Here is a 17,113-nt window from a genome sequence, read left to right as displayed (position 1 = left end):
GTATCTGCATGTAACTTTTTGAACCCCACTGCTATTCCAAACAACGTCGTTTTTCTGGACCATTCCAATTCGCCTCGTAATTGTAGGGGTGCGTCTGCGATATTACATTGACCGCGAAAGCAGCAACGGCAAAAATACACATTCGTGCATCAACACGGGCATGCCCGCAGACGGCGTATAAAATTGCGTGCCGATTACACAAAGAGAACCCAGTGTTTTGACTGCGAACATGAAAAATCAGCCGATTACAACACTCCGTCCGGAGGTCCTGACCTCCTTCACGGAGTAACAAGAAGCCATAGGTGACAATCCTCCGTGAAGATTTATATATTTCAACAAAAACAATCCCAAGGGTCAACGCCAGACCTACTTTGCAGACATTATAATTAGGCAACGGTTAATACAATGAGGGCGCGTCACAAGCATAAAACATAAAAAGACCTAAATCCATTACTGCTCCCAGGGCGTGTGAAGATACTGTGCTTCAAGTTTGAAGTTCATTTTGATTACACACACACAATCATTGCATTCACATAAAGATCGGACTATCATGGTCGTGTCACTATTAACGAAGACACCGTCTTACCGTGCCTGTTACTTATTAAGCGCGACTGGAACAGGCCAAATTCCAGCAACAGTCGTGGCTAGCACCGCGAGTGTTACTTCCGCCGGTCAGATACCCGGGATATCTGCTTAGAGAACCTCTGCTACCAGACAACTGCCTAAACCTACGGCCTATTCCACAGGATTGTAAAAGTAGGGATGTTTCTAAAATATGCATTTACTCCAATATCAAAACAGTTACGGTAAAAATAAAAAGACGTGCATCATCCCGGACATAATGCAACACCACATGCGAAATTACACAGAAATGCGACGTACGGAAGAATGCGTTTTGGCTGCGAACATCTTCCAAAAAACTTGCCATCTCTTAACCATGGGCAAAAACATCTGGAACCACTTATCAAAACCACCCCGTATCTGCATGAAGTTCCACCCCCCACTGCTATTCCAAACAACGCGTTTTTCTGGACCATTCCAATTCGCCTCGTAATTGTAGGGGTGCGTCTGCAATATTACATTGACCGCGAAAGCAGCAACGGCAAAAATACACATTCGTGCATCAACACGGGCATGCCCGCAGACGGCGTATAAAATTGCGTGCCGGTTACACAAAGGGAACCCAGTGTTTTGACTGCGAACACGAAAAATCAGCTCTTCACAACACTCCGTCCGGAGGTCCTGACCTCCTTCACGGAGTAACAAAATCCTTAAGATTTTAATCGGGTATTTGAAAATTCCCGCCCGTATAGCCTGAAGATATACACTGAAGATTGCCTTACAGTTTATATATATACAGGCAGATTGTTTTATTGTTTGTTTTGCACTCACAAGATAAAATGAAATATCACAATTGAAGTTAAGTAGACATGCATGGGAGGGCCGGAACCCTGGAGGTTTACATATTGCCCTTCCTAACACTATAAGATTACCATTGATACTGATTGAAACAAAATTTAAACGAAGAAGACAAAAATAACAGGAAATAAACAGAAACAATCGAAGAACTAACCATCTGAACAAAATAAAGATCAAACTAATTAATCTAGTTATTATGAACATAAGTACAAATGTAAATTATAGATTGAACCATCTAATCTAATTTATCAAATGTCAGCCCTTAAGACAGACAAGAATAAACAACCAGCCTGAATATCACACAGTCTTTAATGTAATATATTGTAGCCTTAGCACTAAACACTCTATGCTTGTACAGGATTTAAAGTTTATACAATATCTGACATAGGAATAAGGTAGCCATCTAATGATAATAAACTGTATCTGATGTAACTTGTGTGATGATTTGAGATGAAGTACTAGTAAGGATCTATTCCTTAAGATATTACTGGTGTGTTCATATTATTTTCAATAGTTGATTCAATAATTGTTAAAATCTTAATCATGATTTATATGATAATATATAGTGTTTTGTATACCATAGAAAATACTATTTCTAAGTATGATGCAACGCTAAATTGTTACCCTTTCACAGGAATTGATGAAGGTGATGAACTATTTGCTATGCTTAAATATCTGTGGTGTTTAAGGGCACTTGTTACATGTATAATGATTACATCACCCCCAATGTTCAAACAATTCAGAAATATTGCTATGGAGACAACAGATTATAAACTTGCTGCACGTGATGAAGATGTTGTTTGTCTTGTTCAAGGACATCTATTATTAGGGGAAGGTTTTATGGATGTTGTAAAGAGAGGAGACTACTGATGTTTATGATGTTTACTTGATTCTCAAGTCCCCAAATCACTGACAGCTTGCACTTCAAGTAAGTTATGGTTTGAAGTGTATATACATGATTGTGTAATACCATGTACCATGTAAGGCCATTACATTTTACTAGTAATTCGTCGGTTTTCAGGTTCTACACCAATCCCCAAATCCTCGTCTTTCGTTTAAGTGGGATTGTTCAACATTTCCTGCAATCCACATTTCAAGACGACTTGAATTTTAGGCCGTGTCTATACGGAATCACCCAAACCGCGATTCGGGTAACTCACATTCCTCACATCTGGTCCACGTGCCACACACACCTGTGAAACCGTGTCCGAACACAATACGCTTGAGCTACATTTATTGCTGTTTGATGATAACACGCAAGGTGGTGTGTTATTCATGTCAGAGGTCAACGACCTGCTTGCTGATGCCCCCCTCCCAGCGTATCTCGGCCGAATGCCGACGTGGTCCCGCCAGAGGCGGTGAAGCTCGCCCTAGAACGGACACATTATTTGGCCATTACTGCTCTTTAAGTTGCTGCCACGTAAAAGTTGGTATTGCATATAAAAAAAGAAATATCACTCCGTAATCCATGACCAGGCGAAGTTACATTGAAATCACATTGCGTTCAGACGCAAATCGCGATGCGGGGAAACCGATTCGAAACCACCTCTAGAAGTGGCTTGGGATCGAGGCGCTTTCAATGTGATTTCGGGGCGTTCACATGGAGCCACTTGAAACCGGCTTCGGGGTAAACCACATGTAAACCGCCTTGGGTGATTCCGTATAGACACGGCCTTAGTCTCTCTTTGATTTCATTGTAGAAGAATTTTTCTTTCCCAAATTAAGACAACTGTTAAATGGCTCACTTGACATTTTCTTTACCAATTTCGATCGTCCAACTCTTAATTGCTTTGGGCTGTCTAAGGTCATGTCCTTAAAGAGTTCAGTACAAGGGCTAATATTCCTGTTTGGCCCCCTGAATGTGATTAACAACCTCAAAGGTTTGCAAACAACTTCCATGCTTTGAGTGTCTGCAGAAGCCATTCTTTACAACAGACAACACCACTTCACGGCTACTTTAAGTTGCCCCAGACCAGGTGAGGTACTACAGGTAAAGGTGATTGTGTCAAGAACAACTCCTACATGTATGTGTCTTCCAGACGTCGTCTCTCTGTAAGTATTATTCGTTAAGGTGTATGTATCTGAACATTTCAGTTTGTGTTGAAAGTTCTGGCTAGTTATTCTTCTCAATCCACTGTTTTGTCACTCAGGTAGAGAGTTGTGATGCTAACTTCTGGCCTTGCCTGAGCCGTGATTTACGTGGAACTCAAAACAACTGCAAGACTTTGGATTCGTAAGATATCTATCTCTAACTATAGCTAGGTGCCTTGTGGTCCTTGGGGTCTACATTGTATGGACTGTGAGAGCCCAGCTCAACTAGGCTCTCACAACGATTTTGCTGTACGGTGACGTTTAACAGACTTTGTGTTGCATTTTCACATCTGTAACATGCTGGTTAAATGATTCAGAAGTAAATCTATGGTTAAATCTTCTCCCTGCTGTGTAACCATTAGAGACATAGTAGCCGAATGGACACTTTTGTGTGATAAAGACTAGATTGTTGGTCACATTACAATGATGTAACCAATAACATTTGTTTCTATGCAACAGGCTCAACAGTGCCAAACAATCATAAATCGTCGAGGCCGTCTTGACAGGAAAGTCTGCATAAACGTTGCAGGTAAGTTTTTTTTTAACAGTGGAACACATTGTCTTTTCTAGAGACTTTTTAGTCTGTAACTGTTTAAAAATTGTTTTAAAAGTGCACGAGTGAACTCTACGTGAGCCCATGATGCAAGTTTTTCTTCATTGAAAAGTCACATGAAATGAATTGTGTTTTTGTTCTTTCATTTGGTTGACTGGCTGTTTGGTTGTTTGTTGGGCTGTTTGTTTCTTGAGCTGGCTGGCTGGTACCTTTGATACATGTGTTGGTCTTAGAATATGAAGTAAAAGACAACATATTAATGCTTTTTTGGTTTTATATGTAAAAGTATCATGATCAAGGCTATTCTTTTTTTTTATTAGAGCAGGGAGTGCACCATGATGGTTAGGAAGCCAGCAGGTGTGCTGATGTTCCTCCTGGTCATCCTTAAGATGTTGGGAACAGCAGAAGCTGACTGCAGCTGCAGATATTCAGAATGTGACTGCAGATATGAGGACCTCACCAGTGTTCCACAGGACCTGCCTACAAACATCATAAGCTTGCAGTTGGAAGTTAATATAATTACAACTATAAGTCAGTCTGATTTCTTACAGTATGGAAGCTTACAAAATTTAGGACTTAGTACCAATCACATTTCTACTATCAACAGCCAGGCATTCTATCACCTGTCAAACCTGACGAGGATATTTCTTTATAGGAACCGGCTAACAATCCTCAGATCTGACATGTTTGTAGGGCTGGGAAACTTAGAGACACTTGATTTATACGATAATGAGATCAGTGCTATTCAGGCTGGAACTTTCAATTCAACACCTCAGCTGAGTGCCTTGGACCTGTCTAGCAACAAGTTAACAACCCTCAGATCTGACATGTTCACAGGGCTGGGAAACTTGGAGGAACTTCATCTGAACAGAAATGACATCACTGATATTCAGGCTGGAACTTTTAACTCAACATCACAACTGAGATACTTGTCCCTGTACAACAACTACATTCTATCCATTCCATCCAACTTACTGACAAATCTGCTGCAACTGAGAGACCTTAGACTGTCTGATAACAACATCACAACATTTCCCTTTGATGAGTTGTCAAGACTTCAAAGACTTTATCGACTTGACCTTAACAATAACCAAATGACAACTCTTCCATCCATAGCCTATAACATACTTTCCTCCATCTCTGATGTAAACATTGGCAACAACCCCTGGCAGTGTGACTGTAGGATGGTGGACGTTAGGTTGAAAATGGCTGGAACGTATCCATTTGAAGACCAAATCACTTGCTCCCAACCTGACCATCTCAATGGGCGGAAGCTTAGATTTATCCGCCTTGAAAATCTAAAGTCAGACTGTGAAGAACCAACAATTGTGAGATTTGTAAAAGGTGACAGTGTGCCGTTGTTTTTTGGGGGGACACTTCATTTAATTTGTGAAGCTACAGGAATCCCCACACCAGAGATCACAGTCACCCTACCATCTGGACTGATTGCTACAGTAGAGTCAGTTGGGAGGGTGACTGTGGACATGAATGGTAACATCATCATCAGAAATGTTACTGCTGATGATTCTGGTCGGTACGTCTGCATCGCAAAAAATTCTGTTGGCTCCACGTATTCTGTCTTCTCTACAGATGTCTCTCTGTTCTACCCCGGTGTTGTTGTTGGTTCTGTGGCAGGTACTTTAGCTGGTATTGTCCTCCTTGTTGGCATAATTATTTTCATAATCAGGCATAAAAGAAGCAGCAACCAAGGGACTCCTGTGGGCCAAGCCTTTTATAGTTAAGTGCCATCGCCACAACTACTGTGATAACCAGTGGGCAGAATCAGACGGGGCAAACCCAACCTATCAGTCTATCCATCAGAAACCCACAGCCCGTTCCACGGCCAATTTCCTCCGTGTCAGAGCATAGTTACGAAGCTGTGGACCCTCCTCCAATAGGGGCATTTCCGAGGCAAACCACTAGAAGTCTATCCTCTGATGTCACACACCCTCTGCTTGCCCCACAGTCAGCTTCCCCCCAATCTGAGACTTACAAAGACATTCCTAGTGACCCCAGACAGGCCCTAGGGCTACACGACAGAGATAACACTTCTTACGTTGAGCCTGCCAGTTATGAGAATGTACCTGTCAGTGAGCGTGGCTACCAACCTCTGATTATGCCCAGCAATGGCCAGGACACTTCGCATGGCTACCAGCCACTTACATGGACCTAAACAGCCAGCAAAGATTAGATTTGGATTATATCAATGATTTAGTCTATCTACGTTATACCAATGTGTTACCAAAACCTAAGGCTTGGCGCTGACTGCTTTCCACCATTTACACAATAGTATCTCTATATCTGTTATCTGTCATGATGAGTGTTATTGTACAGAGATTTTTCATTGGAGATCGCGTTATACACATTTTTCATAGTGGTGCTTATACGTGCCCTGTCCTTGGTGCTGACTGCCTTCCATTTACATAATAATGATTGTAGTATATCTATCTGTCATGATGTGTGTTGTTATACATAGATGTTGCATTCTAGATCTCTTTATGCACATTTTGTCAATATGTGACCTGGCAGAATTATTAGTTACTAGCAGGTTATGATTCAATGAAATATGACAGAATTTTGTCTGTTAAACTGTGGATACAATGGATTTTGTTGCTCCACTTGTTACTAAAATGCTGTGTGACAAGCCCTACTATATGTGTGTTTCACCAGTACACATCATTAGACTAATGCAGCTATCTTAAGAAGCTAGTACTGTACTAGCACCACAGTCTTATTTCACTATAATAGTACCTAGAACTACTTTATCATTATATATATATGATAGTGTATTTTTCCACAGTATGTATGAAGAATTACCAAAAGCTCTTAAAATAAGAGCGAGAATAAAGTTATGTACAGACTTTGTCGCATGAATTTGTATGTATGTGAGACTTCCTTTACTTTGTTCATCAACACTTCTTATGAACGTCCTTGACTTAAGGAAACAAAAACAGCAAATACCATATACGCCAAAAAGCAGTTACTCAGACAAGCAACTGGATATGATTTTGAAAACGTCAGATGTTTCAGCTAGTATCCACTAGCTTTCGTCAGTGACTGAGACTGAGAGACCAGAGGGGAAATTCAGGTTTATAAGCACTAACTATTGATTGATATGCAAATAAAGTGAAGACAAATTTTTGGAAGTCGAAAAAGGAACAAAGGTCAGACAAGTCATGACAAGATGATGCAAATTAGTCTGAAAGCTAAAAAATCTGTTGATCAATTTTCCCGCAAAAAAAACCCCACCTAATTGGCACCCTCACCTGGTTAATTAATTGGATTAAAGTTTTCCCGCCAAAAAACTTGCTATATGGAGCACTCTAACCTTGAACTTGTGCCCCCCTCCCCACTCTTCCTGCCCACCTCCCCACACTTCTTCCACAACTTAGAGTATGCTCAGTAGTACACTGTTCGCTGGACTTCTTCGCACATGTAGTCACCACACTCTGCTACACAATGGTTGATCGAGTGCAGTTTTTCCACCACTTAGACTTTAGAATCTCCGGCTCTCCTGGTCAGTCAATTGCACTGGTATACTGATGTGTCGAAGCATCAATGTCTCCGGAAAGACATCCCCCGGGGAGTACACTTAGTGCATTGAGCGACCAGGAGAGCGAGAGATTATTCTTACTAAAGTCTAAGTGGTGGAAAACTGCACTCGATAAACCAAGTGTTTGTGTAGCAGAGTGTGGTGACTACATGTGCGAAGAAGTCCAGAGAACAGTGTAACTAAACATACTCTGAGTTGTGGAAGAAGTGTGGGAGGTCACAGGGCAGTGGGGCACAAGTTCAGAGTGAGCCATATATTACATTTTTTGGCGGGAAAACTTAATCCAATTAATTAACCAGGTGAGGGTGCCAATTACTTTTTTTTGGCGGGAAAATGGACTTGAGTGTGGAATCAACATGGCCTAAGATACAAAGTTTTTTTGTGGGAGAATTGAAAAGTGAAGAAAGGTCTAAAGCGACAATTCTGGGGGCAATTTGGCAGCTTTTCTTGCAGGAGAATAGAAGTGTAATGAAAGTTCTAAAGCAACAATTTTGGGGCAATTTGGCAGCTTTTTTATAGGAGAATTGAAGTTTAAAGAAAGGTCTAAAGTGACAATTTTGGGGGCGATTTGGCATCCGTACAATACAAAGAGGGAACAACATGGAAATTTGAATTGATGCAGCCGGCTGAGATACAAAGTTTTTTTTGGGAAGAATATAAGTACAAAAGTCTAAAGGGACAATTTGGCATTCGACTGTACAATATGAAGAATTTTTCAGTGTTGCTTGTCTTGGAATTGAAGTCGCTGCGAGAAATGCGAGTGCAAGTGTAACAGTGCATATGGAGTGTTGTCTCATGTTAAAAAAGAAAACATACTCACACATCCCCATCTTCTTTTACACAGGTTGAGATCTGCTGGCTAAAGTCTGGTCCTTCATCCTGCTACAGTCCGGTCTCCAGATCATCCACAACGTCATCTTGAAGACAGAGAAACAAAAGTCAGTGCATATACAGCTTTTGGCCTTCAAATCAAAGCTCAGAAGCACCAGAACAAAACTAGACCCCATTATTCCGTCGTAAGTTCTTTCAGTAGATTTAACGGTTTCAGCTATTTTAAAACCTGAGCCTCACTCTATCTATCTACAGTATCTTTTAGTTTTTACCTGTGAACTGACTTTAACCAGGAGCGTCTTTTAAGGGCAAATGGCAACTCAACATCCTTGCCATAAGATTTAACGGTATTTCAAAACCTGCCCAAATTTTCAAACTAACACTGAAAGCTATCTGCCCGAAGTACTGTAACTTCAATACAGTTCAAGTAGAAAGCCTTTACCTAACATGTCAACTCAACCCCTCTTAGACTAACAGTCTATCTACAGTATCTTTTAGTTTTTACCTGTGAAATGACTTTTAACGGCAGCGTCTTTTTAGCGAATGACCATTCTGGGGCTGTCCTTGTCGCACAAATATGACTTTTTTGCTGTGGCCATGTGCAGATTGTGCTCCCATTTATTAATCCGATGTTTTATAAATTGAAGTCAACAGTTTTACTGTCATCTTTTAAGCGAATGACATGTGTGTTATATGCCTCTGAGTTTTAACACAGCTGAGAAAAAATGTAACATGTAAATTTCAAAGCATTGTCTCACCTGTACGGAAACTCTTCTGTGTCTTCATGTCAACTGTTTTGCTGAGCATGAGCCCTCGTTGCATCTCGTTTGGACAGAAGTCGCCCATCATCACAGGTTTCTCCCAGGCAGGACTGGAACATCAGGACACACCTAACCATATGAAAGAATCATTAGTATATGGTTCTAAGGGCATCTCAAGACAACACTTTAACTGACCATAACAATAAAATCAATGGAACTTCCATTTGCTGGAATGGCTGTACAAACTTTAAAAAAAAAAACAAGGTTCGTACATTTTAAAATTTTGACTCAATCATTGTACAAACGGTTTTTATTCAGTGGGAACATCACATAATATACAGCCAGCATCACTTTATTAAAGTAAGAAACAAAACATTAAATCAGAGCCTTGTCTTGTCTCCTCTCTTCATAGTTATCTGCCATCCACCTTCTGGCATGGCAACAGACATCTTTGCCCATTTTTGGCATGTTGACCACTGTCAGAAGGCAACTAAATTCCTTTTTTTCCAAAATCAGGCAAAAATTAATATGCAGGCTGATGTCACCCATTAGAATTACTTGCTGTGGCCTTAGCCTCATCCCAGAAATATTGACAAGTGCACAGTGGCAGTACTAGCTAGTCATTTACTCAAATAACCAACAGTTGCCTCAGGATATATCTTCAACATTTTTCCACAATATTCTGATAGATAAGAAATGACAAAATGCTAAAATTTGCAAACTGGAGCTGTAATTGCACCGCCGTGATGCTTCAGGGAATTTGACAGAAACATCGATAATTGTTTATTGCAAATACTTGCCCGAGGGCTAATTGCAGAAACAGAAGAAACATGGTATAAAAACAGACAATTAGTACATATTGATTAGAACTATTGATAACTACTAAGAAAGTACTGGTAAAAAAACTACTGGGTTTGACTTCTTTTTTGAAGACAGAGGAAGACAAAGGATCCCACTTTTTCTGTAATTTGTGCGTTTTCGGATGTTAAGAGGAGAGTAGTTTTCTTTTCATTTGTATATGTGTGAAAGTTTGGGTAGAATTTGGAGGCTACGTCAAAGAGTTCATTTTGTTCATTGCTATAGAGGGTACAAGTTGATATAAAATGCGTTTCGTCTTCCACCGTACTCAACGTACAATGTTTGCAAATTCGTTCATACACTTGGAGCTTCTTGTACCGCCCTCTCTCAATTTCGAGAGGGTGTGCAATTTTGAGATCAATAAGCCCACGTGCAGCACATTCCAACAGGTGGTCGCTGAGCCGCGCTTACCACGTGGCGTTACAACAAAACATTTCTCTACTTCAGAACAGTTTTCCCTCCAACATAAACTCATAGCTTTTCTCAGAGCCACTGGGCACATGAAAAATTAGATATACTTATCTCGTAAGATTTCACCAAGAAGTTAAAAATGTCATGAAGCGGCATATGTAACGTTAGAATACATGTTCTACATAGAAACTTTCAAATTGGCTATCTTACTGAGATTCAATGCAGTTTGAGGCATGTTCATTGTGACATTCGTTCGTAAGTCGTCATAAAATTTTCATGCCATAGAATATTCAAGCTGAACTGTTAACTAACTGTTCATTTGATTGATTGATTCCGTGTTTACATTTCTCAAGAAAGTGGGCATTATTAACAGTTGTGCTTACTTGGGAAAACTATTCGGCTCCCTCAGTGTCTCCAAGGAAAACTGTATTCTTCAAATCTTCATCTGACATTGCCCTCAGTGTCTTCAGGTCATCTGGTCTGCATTGGACCGAAGTCTTCTGTCATCACAAGGTTTCTCCCAGGCAGGACTGGAACATCAGGACACACCTAACCATATGAAAGAATCATTAGTATATGGTTCTAATAAGGGCATCTCAAGACAACACTTTAACTGACCATATAAACAATAAAATCAATGGAACTTTCATTTGCTGGAATGGCTGTAGAAACTTGGGAATTTTTTTTTTTACGACTGGTAGTACATGTGTTATGCCTCTGAGTTTTAACATAGCTGAGAAAATGTAACATTGGAAGTATTGTCTCACCTGTACAAACTCTTCACTGCTGTGTCTTCAAGAAGTCGCCTGTCATCACAGGTATCTCCCAGTCAGGACAGGAACAACAGGATGCACCATTCTATGCATGATACAGGATAATTATATATAATCAGTACAACGCAACAAGCAACAGGTACAGGTGAATATAGAAAAGTATGTTATATATGAAGAAACTGACTTATTGGATCTGCATAGGCATTTTCTAGCCAGTAGTTATAACACTCTGTCAGACACAGTAACCACTGACCATATATATAGACTCATACTAACTAGTAACTTTATTATTTGCCATACATTGTACCTGTGGCAATCATTGTGCAATAAACTTTGACTTTCAAAGTTGGAAAGGCCAAAAAGTTTGAACATTCTTCAAATTGCTATATGAAGAACACACAAATTTGCATAGATTAGAACAATATCAACACTGTTATTGTTCTTACATACCAGCAAAAAAGGCCAAGACAACAACAACAAATGGAATCCTGATGTTAAATATACTCAAATACAAAATGTCTCACAATAATTTGTGTGCGACGAAGGAGATGGAAACTCCTTGGTGCGACATATCGTTCCACAAAACGCAAATTTCTGCAGTTAAAATGACGAATTATAACGTGGTCTGTTGCTACAGGTTTGTTGGAAGTACAAACATGTACGTTTAAGGGGCTAATTTGTTGTCTTACCTCGCAAGTCTTTTTCCATGGCAGTCGCCATTTCCGTTCCCAGTCTCCACTGCAAAGGTCATGCAGCCGACGCACAGCGGCGGGACAAGTATCCAAGCGCAAACCTACGCCGACTGAACACGCACCATAATTCAACTTTTACAGTCTCAAAACTGACGTATTCCTCTAACATTTACCACAGGTTCCATCTCGATGCCATGCACAGAATAATCTCTGCACCTTTTTCTGGCATTGTGCAGCACTACTTTGTGCCCGGACTACTTCTGAGGGGTTCGCCCATAAATACTGTGTTGTGCGGCCTTAGTGTAGACCTCTCCTTGGTGCTGAACTCACCATCAATTCCATGTATTGCAGTTGTGGCCTCAATACTTTACACGACGTTTTCTTTGACACAACAGTACACCCGAGGGATTGATGTATTTTAGTACATGTATATACAGTATATACTTCTTCTTCAGTTTACGTGTCGAAACTTCATTAGGTCGAAGACTCATGACACGGGGGTGAAGGATGGTCGCTTTCTTGTAAAGTTTGTATGGGGGTGAGTAAAAGGAGGGACCCAGCTCCTCAATGGGCAGGGGCGCTACTCCCTGTCCGCGACCCTGCAAGTGGGTAGCGGTGAGTACCCGTACTGTGAATGGGAGACTAAAGGTTATTTAGGGCATTTTTGAATGCCTGTAGGGTCTTGGCTTTAACTATGTGTTCTGGAAGTTTGTTCCAGTCTCTGACTGTTCTTGGAAAGAATGAGTTTAAAGTAAGTGGTAGTCTGCACGCGAAAATGGAGGGTGGAAGGCAAGACTGGTTTCTGTGCGTGATGCAGTTGACAGTCCTTTGGTGACAAGAGGCATCTGTGTGGCTACTATATTGTTTGTAATTTTGAAAAACATGATCAGCCTAGCTCTACGCCTCCTCTCCACAAGCAGGGGCCATTCAAGTGAAGACAACATATTTGTCACACTAGACTGGCGTCGATAACGATGGAGGGCAAAGCGCGCCGCTCGCCGCTGTACTGCTTCCAAGTTACGAATGTTGTTTTGAGTGTAAGAGTCCCAAACGGTTTGACAATATTCTAGTAACGGCCTTACGAGGGTCTTGTATGCTCGTGCCTTAACTTGAGGGTTAGATATATTAATTTCCGTCTAAGAAAGTTTAAAGTGTTATTTGCTTTGGTGGTCACCCTGTCGACATGACCGTCCCAGCGTAGGTTTCCATGTAGTACACTGAAGCCTGTGTATCATGATAAAGAGGATATTAGGGAAAACAGTTTGATCACAAATGCTGTAGAAAATATGTCCCATTGCTATACAGAATAAAACAACAGACAATCATTAAAAGTACTCTCCTCAATTGGAAAATGTACAATAAAAGATTAGTCACAACCTTAAACTAAATATTAGTTAGGAATGTGAACTCTTTCAGAAATGACAACTAATAGCAGGGAGGGCCTAGCTTCAACAATGGCAATTTAGAACAAAAAATTCAGAGAATCGCAAACATGCCCTTTCCCAACATCATTCGTTGTCATTTTAAGGGTCTGCATGGGAGGTCCCGATCGCACTTCGCATGCTAACTTCTGTAAGGCAGCGCCCGCGATTTACATTTGTTCAACTTGGTTTCACGTACATTACATTTGGTATTAAATCGTTGTTCAAATTATGCAAAATTGAAATGGCAAGGTGCAGAATGCTGCAATAAGCAACGACAACGTATTTTGGTTCACTTGTACTGGCTGGACGTTTTATCACATCTCTTCTCTTGTAGATAGGTAACATGTTCTTCAGAAACAGGTAGATCCACCTGGAATAATAGTCCTAGAGTGTGGACAGGTACACAGGATAGCTGACAGGTCCCACAGCACAAACAGGAGACAGGTCCCACAACGTCAGCTATACATTAGCAGCATCTCAGGCAGAGGATGTAAAAGAAATACACATTCAGAAAGATCACAGGCCAAATACTCGTATAACAATTACTCACAGAGCATCATACATTGCAATACTCACATCATTTGTTTGAGATTTAAATAAAGTGCTTTGGGTCGGGGGCAAGAGCAGGTTCCGAGTAGGTAAAGAGCAGAGCAAAAGTGCAGTCAACATTCAATCAAAAGTCAACATATTATTAGGAAAACATAATATCAAGACCATGGAAAAATCAAAGTACATCTCACATAAAATACTAGTACCTCAGAACAGTCACCAACAACACACAGAATGCTATTCAAACGTCAGTTCAGCAGCATTCAAGCACATCTTATATTGACAGAACATTATGGGAAAAGATGGCTTACATAATGCATATATAAATCAGGAAATAATTCAGAAAACAGAGGAGGAAACGAGCGTATCTTAAATGTAGTCATCATGCTATGGTAGTTCAAAACGGGCATGAAATAGCGTTCCCGAACGGCAGCTTTTGACTAAGTGCAGGTTTAAACACAGGGAATCGTCACCGGCGCAACTAACTTACTCCATTCTGCGTTTTAGCTTCATTCTCTTCTTTTTTTTCTTCTTTCATTGAGGCAGCCAACTAGCAGAAGATACTGCTGCCTTTTTTGTGGCTAATACGAAATGGGGTTCGCCAGGCCTCCATCCAGGACAGTCGTGTAAAGTGCCTTTCTCAAGGGCACAAGATGGGAGACATGGCGGGGTTTGAACCCGGGACCTCGTGGTTCTGAGCCGAACGCTCTGCCAGTTGCGCCACACGACTCACCTCCTTAAACGGACGTAGCTTGTCTTGAAACGCGAATTTTAACCACCGAGTTCTTCCGTGTCCACGCACCGTGACTCGCCATCTTGCTCTAAGCAACGTGGTCTTACAACCTGATAAGGAATCACCATAATTTGCATTTTCTCATTTAGGTAATTAAGTTAGGCCATGTAGATTTGATTATATGGTTGACATCAACTCGGAACCCAAAAACTGATGCGATCGTGCGAATGAAAAAAGTTGCCTTCATTATGAAATCTACGTGGCCATGAAGGTTGAACAAATGATTAAACACAAAGTAATATTTTATTGGCATGGTGAATAATAGACTCTTCATTTTCATTCCTTTACATTTATTCTCTTCCTTTGGAATGGATTTTGGCATTCTGTGACGTAAGTATCGTTTTCCTTCTTAAAGTTTGCGGCATATATTTGCTCATTTTGCAGCTGCTTCGTACGATTTACAGTATGGCCGAAAACTTTTTTTTTGGAAACGGCCGAAAATTCATGCGCACGTGGATGTCATCCATATAATCAAATAAACATGGCCTAAAGCGGTAACTTAACCCGGGTACATTCATTTACAATGTTATGAAACAGTATTTGGCGATGAATGTGTCGCCTTTCGGATAAAGTCTCCCAGCCGAGCTCTTGACAAATTAAAGAATATAAAGAACATTTTACGGCACCAGACACTACGAGGGAGCAAGTCCGATTGTGACGGTGGGAGATGGAGACCAGTAACTGCAGTACCGTTTCCGTACAGTCGACTGCAGGCATTTGTGATGTCGGATGGAAACGTTATTTATGTGGAAATATCTAGAAATAAGGACGATTGTTCACCATATGAATTCAGAACTAACATGCGGTCAAGCACCATATCTACCTCATATTGCGTTTCTGCTGCCCATCGGGCCGCTCTTTTCTTCCAGTTTTATGATGTTCGATTTTATTCCCCTTACTTCGTTCATTCATTCATTCATTCATTCATTCATTCATTCATTCATTCATTCATTCATTCATTCATTCATTCATTCATTCATTCATTCATTCATTCATTCATTCATTCATTCATTCATTCATTCATTCATTCATTCATTTCCTTTCCATTCTTTATTCCTCCATCCAGGAGAGCCTCTTGAACAAACATATACATGCTTGTACGTACATTTTAAAACAAAGCTATATAAAACAATCCTTACATATTGCACATTACTATACTGGAATAAAAAAAAATCTTAGAATAATAAAAATATAAAGGGTTACTCTGTTTCAAGTTTCACAACTGTCCAAACATCAGCACTGATTACTAGTTTATCTCTCTGTGTATGCGTCTCTCTCACATGAGGACCAACTCAGGAACTGGGTCCTTGAATACTCACAAGACGAGTCAGTATAAGTGACATTATTCACTGCTGACTATATCAAAAGCAAGACATTTCACGAGAACAATCTTTCTCCTACCAACCGCTTAGAATACAGGTCTCAAAACAATCCTCAATATATGTATCTATTAAAAACTGATCGTAGCACACTACATGTCTCTCCCTGCTTGGTGATTAAGTACACCCAAATCTAATCAGAACATGTTGAGTCAAAATATGGGTCACTATACAAGAGGTACGCCTGCGTATCCTTATATCTCAGAGTGTTACAGTTATATTTGAGAATTCTGGGTAATCATATACACAATCATACTCATAAATCTGGTCCATGTGTCAGTTCAGTTACTTCCATGTTGTGTGCTTCAGAGCCATCAGACCCGAGGGGTTTTAGTGTTCGGGCAGCATTAATTTATGAAGTCCTCCCATTGTTCTGGGTTCTACCTCCTCACAGACCCGGGCTCCAAGAACCACCTCCACAAACCTCTCCTCGTGCTGTTGGTGTATGTCGGCAGCTACTCTGGTCCCTAGATGGTCTGTTATGTTGTCCATGAGGTCAGTTCTAGTGTTCCTGAAGGTTGGGCATATGGTGAGGAAGTGTTCTATGAGGTCACTGACTGCATTTCCACAGGTGGGGCATGATCTAGGAGTTTGGTTGACTGGAATCGTGCACATGTGTATGAGCCTTTGCAGGTTCTCTCTATGCTGTGGGTTCTTCTTGGCTACAAACCACAGTCGGTGAGGTCTCATATTTGTCTCGTGTGTCTTATATAGTCTAGGACAGCATGTGTGTTCCCCTACATTCTGCACCCATCTTCTTTCTTCTTCCTCTGTTACTGCTTTCTTTACAGTGACTTTCCACAGCTCCTTGCTTGGAAAGTCGAGGGTGCTACAGTAGTTCTCTAGGTACTCTGTCAGGCCATATTGTTCAGCTATTTCAAAACAGTCCTTGATCAACCCTCTTGTTCCCTGCTTGTTCTTACAAAGAACAAAGGAATACAGTCTGAAGAGGAAAACCTTCTTGGCCAAACACGTGTGATGTAATCTCGCAAGCCTTCCAAACAGCAGCAGCTTTTGTTTGTGGAT

At 40.7% G+C, this 17,113-nt stretch overlaps 1 protein-coding gene across 1 annotated transcript; it reads left to right on the top strand.

Annotated features, from left to right (window-relative positions):
* Positions 1 to 4,890: 4,890 nt before the first annotated feature.
* Positions 4,891 to 16,558, top strand: LOC109479286 (immunoglobulin superfamily containing leucine-rich repeat protein-like). The gene is made up of 3 exons (XM_019781239.1): positions 4,891 to 4,994; positions 5,061 to 5,698; positions 16,482 to 16,558. The coding sequence occupies exons 1-3, from the start codon at positions 4,891 to 4,893 to the stop codon at positions 16,556 to 16,558; spliced, it is 819 nt and encodes a 272-aa protein (XP_019636798.1).
* The last annotated feature ends 555 nt before the right edge of the window (positions 16,559 to 17,113 follow it).

Source organism: Branchiostoma belcheri, unplaced genomic scaffold (assembly GCF_001625305.1).
Source record: "Branchiostoma belcheri isolate BF01 breed outbred unplaced genomic scaffold, Haploidv18h27 scaffold474, whole genome shotgun sequence".
In the NCBI taxonomy this organism is placed as follows: Eukaryota; Metazoa; Chordata; class Leptocardii; order Amphioxiformes; family Branchiostomatidae; genus Branchiostoma; species Branchiostoma belcheri.
The sequence above is the reverse complement of the archived record's forward strand: the minus strand, read 5'-3'. Positions and strand labels throughout refer to the sequence as shown.